This window comes from Oratosquilla oratoria, chromosome 9 (genome assembly GCF_046742065.1).
Source record: "Oratosquilla oratoria isolate Oo_2021 chromosome 9, ASM4674206v1, whole genome shotgun sequence".
Lineage (NCBI taxonomy): Eukaryota > Metazoa > Arthropoda > Malacostraca > Stomatopoda > Squillidae > Oratosquilla > Oratosquilla oratoria.
This window is the reverse complement of record NC_134785.1, coordinates 68278333-68299186: the sequence shown is the minus strand read 5'-3', so window position 1 is coordinate 68299186 and position 20854 is coordinate 68278333. Positions and strand designations below refer to the sequence as shown.

Below are 20854 nucleotides of genomic sequence, written 5' to 3'. Positions count from 1 at the left end.
AACAGTTCGAGGTAAAAGTGGGACTTTGCCAGGGATGTGTCATGTTGCCATGGCTGTTCAATTTATATGTGAATGGAGTGGTGCGAGAGATAAATGCAAGGGTTGGGGATGGTTTGGGGTTAGGAGATGAGTTTGGAGATGGGTTGGGGATTGGAGATGGTTGAAGAAAATGGAGAAAAATGGGAAATAAGTCAGTTGTTGTTTGCTGACAACACTACACTTGTAGCAGGATTAGAGGATGGCTTAAGGAAGTTAGTGCTGAAGTTTAGGAAGGTGTGCAAAAGAGGGAAGTTGAAAATAAATGTGGGTAAAAGTAAGGTGATGAAATGTACAAAGGGAGATGGCAGTAAACTGGGAGTGTTAAGGAAAAGACTGGAGGAAGTGGGTAGCTTTAGATACTTGGGGGCAAATGTGGTGGGAGAGGGAAGAGTGGAGGTAGAATGAAGATTGAGAGAATTAAGTATGCCTTGGACTAAAATGTGTAATGAGAAATAGCCATTTGGGAATGGAAGCTAAAAGGAGACTGTATGATGGGGTGACTGTGCTGACAACACTGTATGGGGCAGAAACATGGAACATAAGAGAGGAAGTATGGTAGGGATTACTAGGCTGGATAGAGTGAGAATGAGATGAGGAGGAGAGCGGGGGTGGAAGGAGAGTTGGGAGAAAGGGTTGATGAAAGAGTATTGGGATGGTTTGGGAACATGGAAGGAATAAGTGTAGATTGATAAAATGGGTGTGGAAGGCAGAGGTAGTGGAAGTCAACTTGAGGGGGCAACCAACGATGGGTGTTGGGAGGGGAGTGTCTGTTGAGGAAGGAAGGGAGAAGATAGGGGTGAGTGGAGAATGGATGTATATGGATGATGCTGTGATGCATAGAAAGGAATGGGTGGGGTGAGGGAGTATGTGTGAATGATATTTTGACACAGCCCAAAGGGATTTCTCCCTTTTTTTCTGCAAGAGGGGACAGAGAGGGGGGTGTCACTGATTAAATGAAGTGGACTTGCTGTGGATGTGCTGTGTCTTGCTGCATTGCTTCTGACCCAAGGCAGTGGATTTATGCCTTTGACTTTGGCTACCTCCTTTGTAAGGGGGAAAAAGCCCTTGGTATATGTATCTTAGATAAATGCATACAAGTTTATCAATGATAAATTAAGACATAGGGATGAAATTGCCAAGCTAATAGAGCCAGTGATTTTTTGGGGGGGATTCAGTTCATGCATAAATAATGAAAGAAAGTTTCCAATATATCTTCATACAGGAAGAAGAGTCTGTTTAAGTGAGGGAAATGTTCAAAATTTTGGAATCACTGGATGTGAGAAAAGCTTCAGGACCTGATGGGATCTCAAAGTGGATACTTCAAGAATCCTATTTCTCATGACGCTTTTCAATCCCCAAAGAAATTTACACAATTCCCTCACTCTACATGTTACGTCCACTCCTACTTCTCCATGTGACTCCAAATACTTAAAACTATACACTTCCTCCAGCCTCTCCCCTCTAAGACTGGAGACCTATAAACTACCAATGAATGTAAGGATGATATCCCACTACCTGGATAATGATGATGATGATGATGGAAGAAGAAGAAGAAGAAGAAGAAGAAAATTGGAGACCTGATTTCCTACAAGAGAGAGAATTCAAGAGAACCACAACTATGATGATTTCAGACCTTGCGAATGAAGCTGAAAAAATTAATATATTGAAGAATTAATTGTTGGAGGCAGCTTACCGATCCTCTTTATCTTTTTCTTTTTTACGCTGAGCTTCTTCTTTATCCTTCTCCCTTTTGTCTCTTTCTGCTTTTACTACATCATCGGCATTTGTGTTGCTAGAAACTATTGTGTCTGCTTCATCATCAGTTTCCTCGCCATCTGACACCTGCTCAAAGGAAAAAGATATTTATGCTGTCAATAATGAAGTGCAATACCACAAAACTGCAATACAATGGTAAAGTTATACAGGTACCCTACACTTATTATAGTAACTATTAGCTAAAAATAAACAGACATACATACATCTCTATTTATATAACAAGAGCTTCTTTCCCTTATAAGGTAAGTAGCCAGTCAAGGCATGCATCCACTCCCATCCATTCCATTCCCATCAAACACCCTGTTTCCTACACCAGCTGAAGCAGAAGAAAAGATCTGAAACAGGAGATCCACCACATATTTCAACTGCTAACTGTAGTATATATATATATATATATATGTATATATATATATACATATACATGCATACATACATATATAATATATATATATGTACATATATTTACCTAGTTGTATTCTACAGGAAGAGAGCTATGCTCATAGTGACCCGCTTTTATATCTTTTAGTATACAGTTTGATCTTAAATTCTTATATAGATTTTGCACTCACTGTTTCCTCATTCAATTTGTTCCAGATATCTACCACTCTGTGTGGGAAGCTATTCTTTTTCAGATCTCTTCTGTAACTATCCTTTATAAGTTTCTTTTCATGTCTTTTTTTTTTTTTTTTTTACCTCACTTTAATAAGTCATCTCTATCAATTCTGTAGATGGTTAGTAGATCTCCTCTTTCTCTTCTTTGTTCCAAGGTTTGTAGTTCGAGTTTGGCCAACCTTTGTTCGTATGTCAATTTGGAGAGAGTTGGTGCCATCTTTGTCATTGCTCTTTGAATTCTTTCTAATTTATGTTCTTTTTAGTACTGGGCATCTATAGTGTTGGTCTTATCAATGTAACTAATATTTTCTTTACCATTTCTTCATCCAAGTAGACAAAGGCAATTTTCACTGATCTTAGTAAATTGAAAGTTTCTCTGATTATTCTGTTGATATGTTTGTCTGGTGCAATGTCATTGCTGATAGTTACTCCTGGGTCCCTTTCCATGTTGACTTTTTTAACTTCATTTGTACATACATATACCAAAACCTTTTTTTCCCCCTTATAAGGGAGGTAGCCAAAAAACAAAGGCATAAAACCACACCATCACACTCCACTCCCCTTCACCCTCTTATCTTGGCACCTCCTGGATCTCGCCCCCTGCCCTCGGTCAGATAGCAGTGTCACAAGACAGAGCATGTCCACAGCAAGGCCGTTTCATTAAATCGGCAACCCCCCTCTCCGTCCTTTCATGCAGAAAAGATGGGGAGAAATTCCTTCAGGTAGCGTCAAATTATTTCTCATAAATACTCCCTCATCCCCCACCCATTCCACTTCATGCATCACATCATCCATATACAACCATTCTCCATTCACCTGTCTTGTCCTCTCCCTTCCTTTCTCAACAGACATTCCCCTCTCACCCAAAACTCCTTTTACTCCATCCATCCATCTCATCCTAGGTTCCCTCATGTTCACTCCTTCTACGCCTCTTTTAATAATCTTTCTTCACTCGTTCTCTCCATGTGTCCAAACCATCCCAATACTCTTTCATCTACCCTATCTCCCAACTCCCTTTCCACCCCTGTTCTCTTCCTCACCTCCTCATTTCTCACCCTATCTAGCCTAGTAACCCCTATCATACTTCTCAGACACCTCAAACACATTCAAACTTCTTCTCTCTTCCTTTCTTATGTTCCATGTTTCTGTCCCACACAGTGCTGTCGGCACAATCACTCCTCCATACAACCTCCTCGTAGCATCCATTCCCAAATGTCTCTTCTCATTAAACTTTAAAATCACCCAAGGCATTTACTTGCTTCTCTCAATCTACATTCTACCTCTGCCTCCACTCCTCCCTTTCCTGCCACATTCGCACCCAAGTATCTAAAACTATCCACTTCCTCCAGTCTCTCTCCCTTAATACTCACTTCCAGTCTGCTGCTACTTTCTCCCCTTGTACATCTCATCACCTTACTTTTACCCACATTTATCTTTAACTTCCTTCTTTCATACACCTTCCCAAACTCAGTCACTAACTTTCTCAATCCCTCCTCTGATCCTGCTACAAGTGCAGTGTCATCCGCAAACAACAGCTGGCTTATCTCCCACTTTTCTCCATTTCCTTAACTATCTCCAATCCCTGACCCACTACCCTTGCATTTACCTCTCGCACCATCCCCTCCATGTATAAATTGAACAGCCAGGGCAACATAACACATCCATAATGAAGTCCCACCTATACCTCAAACCACTCACTCTCTCCATTTCTAATCCTGACACATGCTCTACTACAGTACCAGACAAAAGTGATGGCCGGGCACCTGTCGCGAGGAAGCGCAGTGGTCAGAGTCAAATTTTATTCACATTTAACATTCAATTGCTCTTCCTTTCCAAAAGAGTACCTTCTGGAGATGCTCAGGCAGCGAACGGGCTAAGTTTAAACAAGTTTCCAAAGATATTTTATCCCAACTAGCTCTCACCTTTCTCTAATTTCTCATAAGTGGACACATCCTTTCCTTGCAAATTGGTTTTTACTAGGGCCCAAAGGTTCTCAATTGGGTTAAGATCTGGGCTTTGTTCAGGACAATCTTTAATATGTTCAATACAACAATCACCCAACCACTCCATCACAATCTTAGCCGTGTGAGAGGTTGCACCATCTTGCTGAAAAATTTCAGCCTGGCATTTTTCCATAGCATCAGGTAGGTGATTGCCAAATCCACTAAAAGCACCCCAAAACATAAGCCAGCCCGGGAACTTAATGGTACCCTGTGTGTAGTGTGGGTCGAGTGGGTCACTCCCCCGATGCCAGTACACATTGCTGCTCTGCCCATCCACAAAAGTTAAGTTATTTTCGTCACTCTACAGCACCTTCATCCAGTCATCCTGACTCCAATCTCGATATTTCTTGGTGAAATCGACCTGCTTGGCCATGTTGGATTTCTTCACAGGGCGGCACCTCTTGTAATTCAGGTCCTTGATGCAGCGGCGTACTGTCCTCACAGACACACCACCAAACAGATCTGGGTTGTCCTGCTTGATTTTCCTGGCTGTGGTTCTTGGAGTAGACTCCAAAGTACATTTCAAAATATTGTGGGTCCGACCCAAAGTGTTCTTAGGACCAGACCTTGGTTTTGAAGATGGCAGGTTGTGCCCTCCCTCCTCATAAAATCTGGCATCCCATCAGTGCACTGTTCTCTCACTGGCACCAATTTGTTGCCCTATTTGCTTGGTTCGCAGGCCAGATTCCTTTAAAGCAATTATCTGAGCAACTGCTTCACATGAATATGCCATCCTAGAGGTCATATTAGGGATGTAGGGATACCTGGAGTGGTAAAAATGCAACGCATCAGAGAGAAAATTCTACGAGCACTCACCGCAGCAATCCTCTTCCCACAACAGCTAGATGCACACTAACCTCCATTTTGTGCTGCCACATGACTCAGACTATCCTACACTACACGCATCACTTTTGTCTGAATTCAATACTATCTCCTGTGGATATGGTTATAAAATGGGCAAAATTCTTGTCCTCCCGCCCCATCAGGCCATCACTTTTGTCTGGTACTGTACTCTTGTAAAAACTCTTGACAGCTCCTAAAAGCTTTCCTCCTATCCCATATATCCGCAATACCTCCCACAGTGCCTTCCTGTCTACCCTGTCATAAGCCTTTTCCAAATTCATAAAAGCCCAAAAAACATCCTTACCATTTCCTATAGCTTTCTCACATATCTGTCTTACCACAAAAATCTGATCTACACAACCCCTACCTGTCCTAAACCCACAGTGTTCCTCACCAATTACTCCCTCTGTTCCTCTCTTAATCCTCTCAATCAAGACCCTCCCATAAGCCTTCCCAACTACACTTAAAGGTCAGATATCAACAGATATACCATTCACTAAAAATCATCGTATTGCTCGAAAAAGTACTTTTTAAAAGCATACAAATAAAGTTTTTACCTATTACAGAAGAATTTATTCAGAAAATTCACTTTTAATTGCGCCTCGCATACCACTTTTCCGAAGTCTAGTTATTCAGAATAACAATATTGTTTGTTTGGCAACTGTGACGTCACGAACACAGAATTCCCCGAACCTTTCCCGAAGCGCACGGGCGGAATGTTTTGAATAGCAGACGACGCAGTGAAATGAAGACAAAACTGTTTTTTGCCAAATTTGATAAGATGTGGATGGTGGAATTATATAAAATACTGTCAGTATGTTTTTTATGTACATTAAACTGTAAATACAAAAAGTTATTGAAGTCTTGATATCTGACCTTTAAAGGTCAGATATCAAGACTTCAATAACTTTTTGTATTTACAGTTTAATTTACATAGGAAAACATACTGACAGTATTTTATATAATTCCACCATATACATCTTATCAAATTTGGCTAAAAACAGTTTTGTCTTCATTTCATTGCGTCGTCTGCTATTCGAAACATTCCGCCCGTGCACTTCGGGAAAGGTTAGGGGAATTCCACGTTCGTGACGTCACAGTTGCCAAACAAACAATATTGTTATTCTGAATATCTAGACTTCGGAAAAGTGGTATGCGAGGCGCAATTAAAAGTGAATTTTCTGAATAAATTCTTCTGTAATAGGTAAAAACTATATTTGTATGCTTTTAAAAAGTACTTTTTCGATGATTTTTAGTGAATGGTATATCTGTTGATATCTGACCTTTAAGCTAATCCCTCTGAAACTACTACACTCACACTTGTCCCCTTTTCCCTTGTACAGTGGAACTATACAGGCACTCCTCCAGTCATCTGGCACTCTATCCTCTCTTAAACATTAAATAACCTCACCAACCAGTCCACCATCACTGTACCTCCTTTTTTCAGACATTCTGCATGGCATCCATCCAGACCAGGTGCCTTACCTGCTCTTATCATCTTAGCAACTGCTTTCACTTCATCTTTCCTTATTTCTCCTTTTTTCCTCACTCACCATGGCCATTTTCTTAGTGCTTCCCACTGCAACTACCTTTCCCTCCCTATCCTCCTTCACATTTAGCAATTACCTAAAATACTCTACCCATCTTCCTTTTACTGCCTTCTCTTCCATTATCATCTCTCCATCTGCACCTTTTACCTTTTCTTTTCTACTTGAGTTGCCTCCTCTTCCTCTCTTAATTTCTTTCCAAAACATCTTTTTATTACTTTCAATTTTTTTTTGTCATACTCTTACCCTATTTCACATTGGTTCTCCTCTTTGCCTCCTTTAGCTTATGCTTTACTTCTCTTCTCTTTTCTTTGTACCTCTCATATGATTCCATCATCCTATTTTGTAACCAAACTGTGAAAGCTCGCTTCTCCTCTACAACCTTCTTTGCTTCCTCATCCCACCACTCACTACCCTTCCTTCTATTTCCTCCTATCCTCCTTGTTCCACACACCATCTTTGCACACATTGTGACTCCCTCCTTGAACCATCCCCACTCCACCACTCTCTAGTTCTGCTCTATCCTTCACTCCCTCCCACTTCTCTTTCAGCTTCTTCTAGTACTCCTTCTTTTCTTTCTCATTTAAGCTGTTCACTCTAAGCACCTCCCTGCCTTTTCTCCTTTTCCTCTTTCTACATCTATTCTCCACTCTCAACTTACCTTCCACCAGGAAATGGTCCAATATCCTCCTTAGAACATGTACAGCCTTAACTCTTCCTATTTTACTCCTAGTTACCACTACATAGTCCATTAATGCTCTATCTACCACCCTTCCATCCACCACTCTCTCCCATGTGTACTTATGCTTGACTTTCTTCCTAAACACTGTATTTGCTATCATCAACTCTCTAGACACATCACCATCAACTCTCCACTACGATTCTTTTCCACACTTCCCAACCCCTTCATCTATTGGTTCACTTCCAACCCTAGCATTAAGGTTTCCCAATACCACTACATTGACGTTTCTCCCTAGTCCCTCTATGCACTCATTTAAATCTATCCAAAAAGCCTCCCTTTCTTCTACACTCTTCTCACTACCAGGCCCATATGCACTTACAAAAAACCACATCTTTCCCAGTTTCACCTTCATCCACATTAACCTTGAAGAAACCTTCCATTTCCACTACATGTTTACCTATCACTTCACTTACTAGTATAGCCACCCCTTTTCTCCCTCGTCCTCTCTTCACTCCTGAGAACCTCCAACTACACTCCCAAACTCACACTCGCTCCTCCCTCTCAACTTAGCTTCACTCAATGCCAACACATCCATCTTTCTTCTCACAAACATACTGCCTATCTCTTCCCTTTTATTCTCATCTGTACCACATCCATGCACATTAAAAGACCCAAACCTTAGGGTACTGGTTGGAAAACTCCTAGACCCTCTTATGCCTTTATTTTTTTTTTTCAGGAATGTCCCCTGTGGGGCTACAAGGAGAAGGATGCCTAGTCTTAATCCCCATCCCATTTTAGTCACCTCTTACGATTCAAATGGGAAGACATTGTGGCAGTATTTTTCCTTTGTATCAATTTTATATTGTCCCAATATTTTATTTTTACTTTTTCCAAATTCCATTATACTACATTTCTTGACATTGAAGTTCACTTCACACTTTTGATTTCATTCCTAGACTTTGTCCAGGTCTTTTTGTAGTGATTTACAATCTTCCTCTGTACTTACTCTCTGTAGTAGTTTTGTATTATCTGCAAATTAGTTCATATAACATTCCATACCTTCATCAATGCCATTTATATATATATATGTCAAACATTATTGGAGCCCATACAGAACCTTGTGGGACTCCACTTATCATTTCTTCCCAGGTCGAGTTCTTGCCTCTTAGTACCAACTTCATTTTTCTCCGTTCAAAAAATCTTTTATCCATTCCAACAACTTTCCTTGTACTCCATCTATTGTTTAAATTTTTCTCAGTAGTTTTTTGTGTGGTACCATACTGGGGTGCTGTATTGACTTGGACTTTGGCCACCATGGAGCTCCATTCCTGTCTGCACATGGCTCTTCTTCACAAGATGGCATTTGTTATTTCTTCTACAGATGTCCTTAATCCGTCTACATATATTCCGCATGGTCTTCCTCTTGCCCTCTTTCCTTCTATTTTTCCTGTTAGGCATGTATGTTCTAATTGTTGTTTTCTCAAGATATGTCTTACAAAGTGTAACTGTTTTTTCCTGATAGTTGTTATTATTTCCCTGTGTTCCTATTTGCTGCAGTACTTCTTTTGTTTTAAATTCTGTCCATGAAATTTTCAGCATTCTTCTCCAAATCCACATTTCTACTGCTTTTATCCTGTCCTGCATTTGTTTACTAATTGTACAAGTTTCACATCCATATGATAATACTGACGAAGTGTAACATTTTACAAATCTTTTTCTTGTTCTTATGTTAATTTTATTGTTAGTTACTTAGTTACTAAGTGTTTAACTTTGTTGAAATTATTTTTCGTTATGGCTATCCTCTCTTTATCTCTTCATTGTTTTTCCTATCCCAAATTAACATGCTTCCTAGGCAACTGAAATAGTCCACCTATGTCAATATTCTTCCTTCTACTTGAATTCTTACCCTTGGACATTCTTGTTTTTTTGTCATTACCATCACTTCTGTCTTTTTTTTTATTCCCTTTTAGACCTGTTTCTAATTGCTTCTACTAGTGCTGTAACTAATTCCTGTAGCTGAGCTTCTGATTCTGCGAGTAACACAGTATCATCTGTGTATCTAATATTATTGAGATTTCTTCCTCCTATTGTTACTCCTTTTAGATGGTAAATATCTCTCATGATTATCTCACTATATAAATTAAGTAGGTCTGGCAACATTACACATCCCTGTCTTATGCCTCTTTCAATCTTTTGCCAATCAGACAGTTCTTCTCCTATTTTCACTGCTGCTTCTGGCTTTCAATAGAGATTTGCGATTAACCTTAAATCCTTCCCATCCACCCATTTTCTTCAACATCTCTATTATTTCATTGTGTCTTGCTTTGTCAAATGCCTTTTCGTGGTCCATGAAACAGGCAAATTGATATTTCTGCACCTCTAATATATTTTCAGCTAGTATTCTTACAACAAAAATTGCATTCCTTGTTCCCTTATCTGGTACAAACCCATATTGTTCATCAGCTATTTCTGGCCTTATGTTCCTTATTCTGTTAGTAATGATTTTTAAAGATTATTTTTGTTAAGTGGTTCATGATACTAATTGTTCTATGTTTGCTACATTCTAAAGTCCCATGTATTTTTGGTAAAGCTATGAAAACTGACTGGCACATTTGTTCTGTTAATTCCCCAGTTCCATAGACTTTATTGGCTATTTCTGTCATAATTTTAATTCCAAAATCTCCCAAAGCCTCAAACATTTCCGTTGCCATTCCATCTTCTCCTATCGCTTTTCCTTTTGTCATTTTTGATAGTGCTGCTTTTATTTCATCTTCCATTATGTCTGGACCCTCTTCATTAAAAGTGTCCTCTAGTTCTTCCCTTACATCTGCAAAAAGTTCCCCGATGTATTCTTTCCATCTATCCTTCACTTCTTTTTCTTCCATTGCTGTGGTGGGGGAAAAGAATACTGCCACCAAGTATTCCCACTTGGATCGTAAGAGGCAAGAATAAAGGGACGGGGATTGGGACTAGGCATCCTTCTCCTTGTAGCCCCACAGGGGAAATTCCTAAAAGCAAAGGGAGAGGCATAAAAGGGGCTGGAAGGCCTCGGACCAGCACCCTAAAGTTGGGTGGGAATGATTTTATGCCTTGTCCTTTTTTGGCTACCTCCCTGGTAAGGGGGAAAAAGCCTTGGTATATGTATGTATGTATGCTACTGTCCCATCTTTCTTGAAAATTGCTATATTTTGTTTGTGTTTTCTTGTTTTTATTACTTCTTTTACTTTCTCATGTATCTTTTGTTGGTCTGTTCTTTCTAGGTGTCCAATTTCTAAGCATCTTTCATTCATCCATTTTTCTTTTGCTCTTGTACATTCCCTATGTACCGTTCTGTTAAGCTCTTTGTATTTCTCTTCATCTTTGTCTTTGTATTTTCTTCTCTCTTCCATTAATTCATGTATCTCATCTGTCATCCATGGTTTCTTATTTCTTCTTCCTTTTGTTGGTATGATTTCTGACCCCTCTCCCATGGCTTTCTGTAGTGTCGTCCATTGCCACTGAGCTGATCCTACTTCTGTTCGTCTACTACATCTAGTACTGCATACCTGTTTTTGACTTCTAAACTGAATTGTTCTCTGATTTCTGTGTTCTTTAAGTTTCAACTGCTTACTTATACTATGAATTCCCTTTGGTGGTTTCTTTATTTTTATGTTAACTGTTGCTACTACTGGAATATGATCTGAGTTTCCATCTGCCCCTGGATAGGTTTTTACCTGTGTTACCGAGTTTCTGAATCTTCTGTTTACTGTTATGTGATCTATTTGGTTTTTATATCTGTGTCCTGGGCTTTTCCATGTATATAATTTGCATGGGTGGTGTTTGAACCATGTGTTCAAAATGATTTGTCCTTTTTCTGTGCACCATTCAACCCATCTGGTACCTCTCTCATTTCTGTTTCCAATGCCATACTGTCCTACAATATCCTTGAATCTACCTTCCCCTACTTTAGCATTTAAATCCCCCATAAAGAATGTAACTTCTTCTTTCCATTGCTCCTTTGCTTTTGTTATTTCTTCATAAAAGGTATTCATATTTTTTTCTTCACTCTTGTTTGTTGGGGCATATACTTGTATCAGGTTAATATTAAATGTCTTTCCTCTAAGTTTAGCATTATCACTCTGTCAGAAATGGGCCCACATCCCATGATGCATTTGGCTACAGATTCTGTCATTAATATACCCACACCTCTATGTGCTGTGTCTCCTCCCAAGTATATTAACTGGCTGCCATCCTTCGTCTCTGTACATCCCACCCCGGGCCATCTCATTTCTCCCAATCCCATGATGTCTATTTTCATTCTGTTCATTTCTCTTTCTATGTTTGCTAGTTTGCCCTTCTGGTACAAGGTTCTGATGTTCAATGTAGCGATCTTTAGTTTATTTCTAACTCTTTTTGTGCAGCTTTTACAAGGAATTCTATAAATTAGGCTGTTCTCAGCACCCATATGGTACTCATTTCTGTTTTTGTTTTTAATGATGTCATATATTCGTCCCTTTGCCACATCATTAAAAACAAAAAACAGAAATGAGTACCATTTGGGTGCTGAGGACAGCCTGATTTATAGAATTCCTTGTAAAAGCTGTCCCGTCAGTTATTTTGGGGAAACAGGCAGAGGAATAAAAAAAACAGCTATATGAACACAAGAATGGTGTAAAAGCCCACTGGACATAATATTCTCTTGGGGAGGAATGGGGTAAGGAAAGTAATTTATATAAGCTGTAAATATTTTTCTTAGTGTATACTCTGAGGAAGTCATTTAAGGACGAAACGTTAGTAATAAAATTCCTACGTTTTTTTGGCTTTTACCTCACCACCCTTTCCACCCATTCTGTCATATACATATATATATATTTATATATATGTATATATATATGTATATATATATATATATATATATATATATATATATATGAATATATATATATACATACACACACACACACACACACACACACACACACACACACACACAGACCTGGGAGTAATTATCTCAAACATCTTGTTCTCTGATAAACAAATAAACAAAATTGTCGGAGAATCCTATAACTTGCTAAGATCAATAAAAGTGGCGTTTACCTATTTAGATGAAGAAATTATTAAAAAAATATTGGTCACAATAATAAGGCCTAGACAGGAGTACACTGTGACATTATAGTCATCCAGTACCAAATTGAATATAAAAACTGAAAGAATCCAGAGAGCAACCATGAAAATGGCCCCAGCACTCTCAAACTTGTCATATAAAGAGAGACTGGCTAAGATGAAGTTACCGACTTTGGAACAAAGAAGAGAGAGGCAACCCACTGACCACCTATAGAACCATGAAAGGCACGGAAATACTTGATAGATAAGACTTACTAAATGGGACAAGAGAAACACAAGAGGACATAAAAAAAAAAAAAAAAAAAAAAAAAATCCACAGTGGTGGACACTTGGGACAAACTGGATGAAACAATGGTGTGTGCAAAAACCATACATGAATTTAAGAGCAAACTAGATATAAAGATGGGACATCATAAGCTTAGCTCCCATTCCCATAAGATACAGGAGTCCCTCAAATAACGCGGATTCGAATAACATGGATTCAATCATACGCGGATTTTATTTCAAAACCATCTCAAATGTAGAGAACCATTTTAAAATTCGCGCCGAGTTGGGCACGCATACACACACATGTGGCAACATCGCAAACATTTGTGGTGACTGCTTTCTATTTTACCATATACAGTCGATCCTCATATAACGCAGTCATTATGTACACGGGGAACTGCTCAAACAAGGGTGTGGGGCGAGGGGATTGCTGTGGGTGGCTGCCTACGGTTATGTGTCAACTTCTGGGTACTGATGCAGGAGGGAGGGAGGGGAGGAGAGGGGGATTAGGGGGTGGTTGGGAGGTAGCCAACAAGCTTTAGCTTGTCGCTTCCACCACATGCGCCGTGCTATCGTGAAATTTAACCGCCCTAACCTGTTGAAGTGTAATGTTTCTTTTGTTTGGAACACAACTAATAAGTCTGATAATGACTGCGCTTGTCGTGTCTTAATTTCTCTTATGAGGTTCTTGTTGTTACTGGCGGTGGTAGTTTGGGAGATCAAGAACAGACATATACACGCTTACACAAGTGTAGACACGCACATGTAGACACGCATTAGACAATCAGTGTATGTTGTGAATCCGCGTGCGTGTACACACAAATACGAACACAGACACATGCACATACATGCTTACTTGTACATGTGAACACAGACACATACATGCACGCACGCACACACACACACATACATACGCCACATACACACACATGTACATACGCCACATACACACACACACGTGTATACGCCACACACACACACATGTATATACGCCACATACACATATACGCCACATACACACACATGTATATACGCACAAACAACATACGCCACAAATGCCACATACATACACCACATACACGCATGCACACACACACGTACACATACACATACATACGGTTCTCGGTATTTAATATGGAAAGTCAGCATACGCGGATTTGATCATATGCGGTAATTTCAGGAACCTAACCCCCGCGTTATTTGAGGGACTCCTGTACAACTAGGTAGATACACATCATTATGTATGTACACTGAATGAATTGACTGCTCCAGTCAATACTTTTGAGACTGGAGCACCCCTGTAGCCCAGAGCCATATATTCATCTATGTTAGAGAAAAATCTTAACTCTTGGAAGAACTAGATGTTTTTCTACTATTGCTGCCCCTCCCTTCTGTTTCCCATCATCCTTGTATTTACCTCCTTTACCACCTTATCTGTGTACCCACTGAATAGCCATGGTAATCCTGGCTGCTCAAATTACTTGGAAAAAACAAGCTCTACTCCTATCTATGTCAGACACCAGTTGCCCATCAGCTATTCACAGAGTGCTTACAGAATTTCTTCAGGGTTTGGTAAGCATGTCTAAGATTACTCATACAAACTTCACAACCTCAACAATTCCTGACATGCCTCTCCTTATCTCTCATCATGACAGCTCTAGTCAAGTGTTTTGAAGTCCTGTATTAGTCTAGGTCCCTAACTAATATAGCAGCTTGACTCAACTTTATATTCTCCAGTGTCTCACATAATGCCACACCACCCCTTGAGATGATGTGCTTTCCAGTGCACTACTGTGCAGCTTAGAGTTTTACACTTGAAGGTATCCCAGTTCTTTAGTGTCCTCAAGTATGGCAAGTACTTTCAATCCAATAGAATGTTAATGTATACCCCAGAGCACGCAAACTGATGAAAAATTATGTGGGAGACATCTCAGTGTCATACATTGAGAGTTGTATGGGTGGGGGGGGGGGGAGATGTCCCCCTCAAATGTACTACGGAAGAAAATAATAGCAGGAAATACAAAGTGAAAAGGAAGCCTGAAGACCAGCAGGTAATAATAGGTACATACATACATACATATACCAAAAGCTTTTTCCCCCTTACAAGGGAGGTAGCCAAAAAACAAAGGCATAAAAACCATTCCCACCCATTCCATCCCTAATACACTCCACTCCCCTCCGCCCTCTACCCTCCCTCTTATCTTGGCACCTCCTGAAAGATGGGTCATCCCAGCACCTTGTCCACTGCCCTGGGTCAGAAGCAGTGTCGCAAGACACAGCACATCCACAGCAAGGTTGCTTCATTAAATCGGTGACCCCTGTCTCTGTCCCTTCGTGCAGAAAGGGAGAAGACGGGGAGAAATCCCTTTGGGCTGCGTAAAATTTTTTCTCACACATACTACAAATCCAGTGCCCTAGGTCTTTCTTCCAGGAGATCCAAAGCTCCCAGATAACCAACAACACCCACTGGACTGGTCTGTAGATCACTCCAAGAAGAAACATTGTGCTGTCATCTGGGTATTGCAAGGATGAAGCACAGCAAGATGAAGGGTTTGGTGTCCTCTGTATGACTTGCATCTGGGGCAATTCATTTCTGTAGCTAGGCTTATTCTGTGCTGGTTCTTTCTTAATGCTGGGTGGTGACCTGAATGCAACTGTCCAAGTATGGTTCTTGCTTCTCTTGGGGATTTTTTTGATGAACAAAGGCCAATTTCCCCAGGAATTTTTTCTTCCAGTTTTGTATATGAAAAAGTCACTTTATGGCAATACATCTAGAGATGCGGCTAGTAAGGCATGAGATGGACAGTGGGGAGATGACACTCTGTGCAGTCTATCACATAGCCCTACCATGTGGAAGTGGTCACCACCATCAGTCCTAATTGTATGGCATCAGCCAGAACTGAACTTGAAGAGTATCCCCATAACTAAGGGGTTTGTGCATAAATTTTCAATTTATACTATAATGTGACATTCCCTAACAGCCACAATAAAATTTGTAATTGCACATTAGTCAAGAATCCACCTTAACCCCTTTGTTATGGTGACATTTCGAAGACCAAATAAAACTGTCTGGCATCAGCCACATTAATAACTTTATATGTTGCCATTATACTCTGCAAGTACACACATACCAATAGGCTCCCTTTTCAAAAGTGGGTGGCCAGGTCAAAGCATACAACCACCCATCCATCTAAACATCCACTCATTGTCCCTGCGATCTTAACTCCTCATGGCTAAAATTCCTATCCTCCCCACCCTACTGCTCGGGTCTGAAGCAATACAGTGACATAATAATAATAATAATAATAATAAAAGGTTTATTTCAATAGCAGTAGTACACTGACAATAATACAATGCAAAAGCTGATTAAAAATATAAAACTTAAGATTTGATTATGTGCACAATGTTCCCAACTCTGCTACTAGATCTGTGCCACCTGTGTAAGAGCTGGTGGCAGGGGTCTGTAGCTGTTTGACCCAAACTCTCGGAAGACTGCATTGTACGCAATCATGCACACCAACAACACAATATACACTATACAAAGGATTTGTGGGAAAACTCTGTTCTAGCTGTGGTATTCCTCAGGGAGACAGGACTGCTCAGCCACGGTCTAGGGAACAACAACCACCCTGCTACTAGTCAATTCTAAAGCTGGCTCACCTGTGAGTATTGTGCAAGAATGGCTTCCCTTAGCTTCTGCTCTTCATGTGACCTTGTCTTGGTGGTCACAACACTCTGAGCTTGTTCCCCCATGATCTTGGCCAGCTTTTCATCCACTGCTACCTGAACAGGTGATAGAAAACTAGTAAGTCATCCAAAGGGAGATTAATGCAAATAATCAAAATAAAAACCATGTGAGGATGGATCCTTTATTAGTACATTTTGTTTGTTGCAGCTTTATCAAGTACATGTATTTGATAAACCTGTAACATACTAATAAAGGCTCTGTCCTCATGTGGTGTTTATTTTGAGGCTTGTCGGCAACTGCCAATTTTATGCAATGCAATCAACCCACATAATGGAACTAATCACTTCAACAGTAGTGATGAAAGTGACCATTTCAGCTTTACAATGATATACACTACTATGACACAAGAGAAGTCTTAATTACCTACCACAAGTGGAGTTGTATCCTTAGATTCATTGTTGTGGCTCAAAGACCACTTGTTCAATATCTCCTCGCATAAAGCTTCAATTCCGCTCTCCTGAAAAATAAAGAATCTTGGTCAAACTTTTATTTAAAAGCCTCAGAAACTCAGGATTAGTTTCCTGTTATTTCCTTGGAAAAGGAAAACAAAATTACTTTCCCATATGCAATGCATACAACTACCACAAATTATTACAACAGTCACACATTTGTAAAACTGGATTTCTAGCAACACAACCCCTAAAACTACTACAGTCGAACCTCGAAAGCCCAGACTAATTGGGGGGAAGGGTGGTCCGGTCATGCCAAATGTCCGGTCATCAAAAATATCGCCCTAACACCCATAGATTTTCATAGCGGTATAAGTATAGGTAATGTATGATATGGCATAGAAACATAAGAATAATATTCTAACACTGAATGTACTGTATATACAGTGTACTGTACTGTATTTTTTATTACGTACACTGTAAATATCGGAAGGTATGCACACGGGACAGTGGTGGCGGCCAGGGTTGCCGCGTTTTCTACACTGCCGTATAGAATGGGAGTGTTGCCATACCGGGGCATACATTTTTCTCGGGCGTGTGCAGGCTTTCATAGCAAGATATACTTGTCAAACTTTGACAAAATGTTGGTTCTAGTTTTTTTTATTCTTGAATGTATATAAGGCCCCCATGCCCTAACATATTCAGTAAGATATAATTTTTTTTTTTATATTATTATCACTAAAAGAAAGCTGAAACTTTAGCATAGAATTTTTTTCTACACGGTAAAAACGTATCTCTTGGGGTATAATATTATATAAGTAACACAATTACCATTAAAAGTCATATTTTGATGTACCATTTATTATTTGATTACTAGTTCTATGATTTTTAAACAAAAGTTTGAGTTTTTGAATGTTTTTAACAGCCCGCTGATATGTAGAAAAAATTTCCTTATGTCCTTATGCAGTTGCTACATGCCGCTATTTTACTACGTTTTGGTACAAAATTCTACGAAACAGCAGCCCTGGTGGCAGCTTGACTGGGCCGGGTTTGAGTACACGTGTACGGCCGTCGCTGCCACCTACCGGACAAATAGGGAACTTTGCTTGAAAAGTCCGCCCTTTCTTCATTTCGACCAGTCATACGAGGGTCCAGGCATTCGGGGTCTGGGCTTTCGAGGTTCGACTGTAAATTCTTCACAAGAGAGAGAGAGAGAGAGAAAGAGAGGAGGGGAAAGCAAGGAGAGGCGAGGAAAAATAAGATAAATGCAGAACTTCTATTCTCAAGGAAGCTTTAGAAAATAAAACGCAGCTGAAATACCTAAAACATTCTCTGCTACGTCCAATCAAAGAATAAAACTCTCCATATCCTTCATCAATGTGGGCACAGTTGAGTGGGAGGTGAGTAAACAGTGCTCATAGGCATGTGAAATATGAATATGAAATTATTTACAAAGGCAGAGCATGCCAACAGGAGACCTTTTGGTCCATAACTAGGTCGGATGCAAAAAAATGATAATGATAAATAAATAAATAAAAATTATAATAACATAATTAATAAAGTAAATAAATGCATAGGAGTATAGTTAAATAAACAGGTAAATAGTAATAAAATGATATATAACTAATAATAAATGCAAATCAACCAAATAATAATAAACAGACAAATAATAACAAACAATTGATATAAAATAAATGGCAGTCATTACAGGATCTTACTTAGGTGTTTATCTAAATGAATCTTAAAGCTTCGAAGTTTTAGGAATAATTTGTAAAGATTATACATACCTAAAGTTCTTTTTTCCTTCATGGAGGGGGTGGGCAAATCAAAGCATGTTAACTTCACACCCAATTGAAACCCTTTCCATTTTAACACTTTGTGGATGAAGGATCATCCCTATTCCATATGGAGGGGCATGGGAGAGGGATAAACCAACAATCATGAGCTGCTAAGATGTGAGGGGCTATGAACAGGTTTTGACTGGCTGTTTGGCTATATGGTTGATTATTATCTATAGTTTAATGGCACTTCTTTCCTTGTTCACAATCTCATATCACCATATGTTACCTCATATTTCAAGCATTATTGGTCATGGGTGTTTACGTTTTGATTAAGAGTTCTGTTTTTATAAAGTTGTGGAGGTATGATTGAGGTACTGGTATTTTACTGCCCAAGATTTAGTGAATTTACCAACAATAATTCTTTGACATCCTCAATATACAGTATTGATATACTCAATGAAAAAATAGACAAATAAAATAAATACAAAAATCTTTCATTGTCTTTATTTAGGATATTGTAAAAACAAGAAAGAATTTCCTTTTGTAGTATTTGGGAGTGTAGTTGGGAGAGTGTCAGGAGTGAAGAGAGGACAAGGGAGAGAAGGGGTGGCTATACTAGTAAGTGAAGAGATAGGTAAACATGTGGTAGAGTGGAAGGAGGTTTCTTCAAGTAATGTGGAGGTGAAGGTGAAAATGGGAAGGGAGACATGAGTCTTCATAAGTGAGAAGAGTGTAGAGGAAAGGGAGGCTTTTTGGACAGATTTAAATGAGTGCACAGAGGGTTTAGGGAGAAATGTCAATGTAGTGGTATTGGGTGATCTCAATGCTATGGAAAAAATCATAAGGGAAATGCGTCTAGAAAGAGAACTGGTGATAGCAAGCACAGTGTTTAGGAAGAAAGTCAAGCATAAGTACACATGGGAGAGGGTGGTGGATGGAAGGGTGGTAGATAGGGTTTTAATGGACTATATAGTGGTAACCAGGAGAAGAGTAGGAAGAGTTTTGGATGTACATGTTCTTAGGGGAGAGAATGGGGGAATATCAGATAATTTTTTGGTGGAAGGTAAGTTGAGAGTGGAGGATAGATGGAGAAAGAGGAAAAGGACAGAAGGTAGGGAGGTGCTTAGAGTAAACTTATATGAGAAAGAAAAAGGAGTAGTACAAGAAGCTGAGAGGTAGGAGGTAATGAAGGATAGAGTAGAACTAGAAGTGGAGGAATGGGGATGTTTCAAGGAGGGAGAAATGCTTTACAAGGTGTGCAATGATGGTGTGTGGAACAAAGAGGATGGGGGAAAATAGAAGGAAGGGTAGTGAGTGGTGGGATGATGAGGCAAAGAAGGTTGTATAAGAGAAGAAATGAGCATTCACAGATAGGTTGCAAAATAGTACAAGAGAATCATATGAGAGGTACAAAGAAAGAAGAATTAAAGCATAAAATAAAGGAGGCAAAAAGGAGAGATGTGAAACAGGGTAAGAGCATGACAGAAAATTTTGAAAACAATAAAAAGATGTTTTGGAAGGATATTAAGAGAGGAAGGGGAGGCAATTCAAGTAGAGAAGAAAAGGTTAAAAAGTGTGGAGAGATGATAATGGAAGAGACAGCAGTAAGAAGAAGATGGGCAGAACATTTTTGGGAGTTGCTAAATGTGAAGGAGGATAGGGAGGGAAAGGTTGTTGCAATGGGAAATGCTAAGAAAATGAGTGATGAATGAGGAAAATGGAGGAGAAATAAGAAAAGATGAAGTGAAAGCAGCCATCAAAATGAGAGCAGGTAAGGCATCTGGGTTAGATGGGTGTCATGTGGAATGTCTAGAAAAAGGGAGGTACAGTGATGGTGGATTGGCTAGTGAGGTTGTTTACTGTTTGTCTAAAAGAGGGTAGAGTGCCAGAGAACTGGAGGAGTGCCTGTATACTTCTACTGCTTTATAAGGGCATAGGGTACAAGTGTGAGTGTAGTACTTTCTGAGGGATCAATTTGCGAGTGTAGTTGGGAAGGCTTATGGGAGGGTTTTTGGGAGGATTAGGAGAGGACCAGAGGGAGTAATTTTTGAGGAACAGTGTGGG

At 39.6% G+C, this 20854-nt stretch overlaps 1 protein-coding gene across 1 annotated transcript in view; it reads right to left on the bottom strand.

Moving 5' to 3' along the window:
• LOC143028532 (coiled-coil domain-containing protein 43-like) overlaps positions 1-20854 on the bottom strand; it is a 44678-nt gene that overhangs the window by 7278 nt on the left and 16546 nt on the right. The window contains exons 3-5 of the mRNA XM_076190788.1: positions 16988-17077; positions 16533-16655; positions 1733-1881 (exon numbers count right to left, since the gene is read on the bottom strand). Of these exons, the coding sequence (XP_076046903.1) occupies positions 1733-1881; positions 16533-16655; positions 16988-17077 (362 nt within the window). The remainder of the gene's footprint in view (positions 1-1732; positions 1882-16532; positions 16656-16987; positions 17078-20854) is intronic.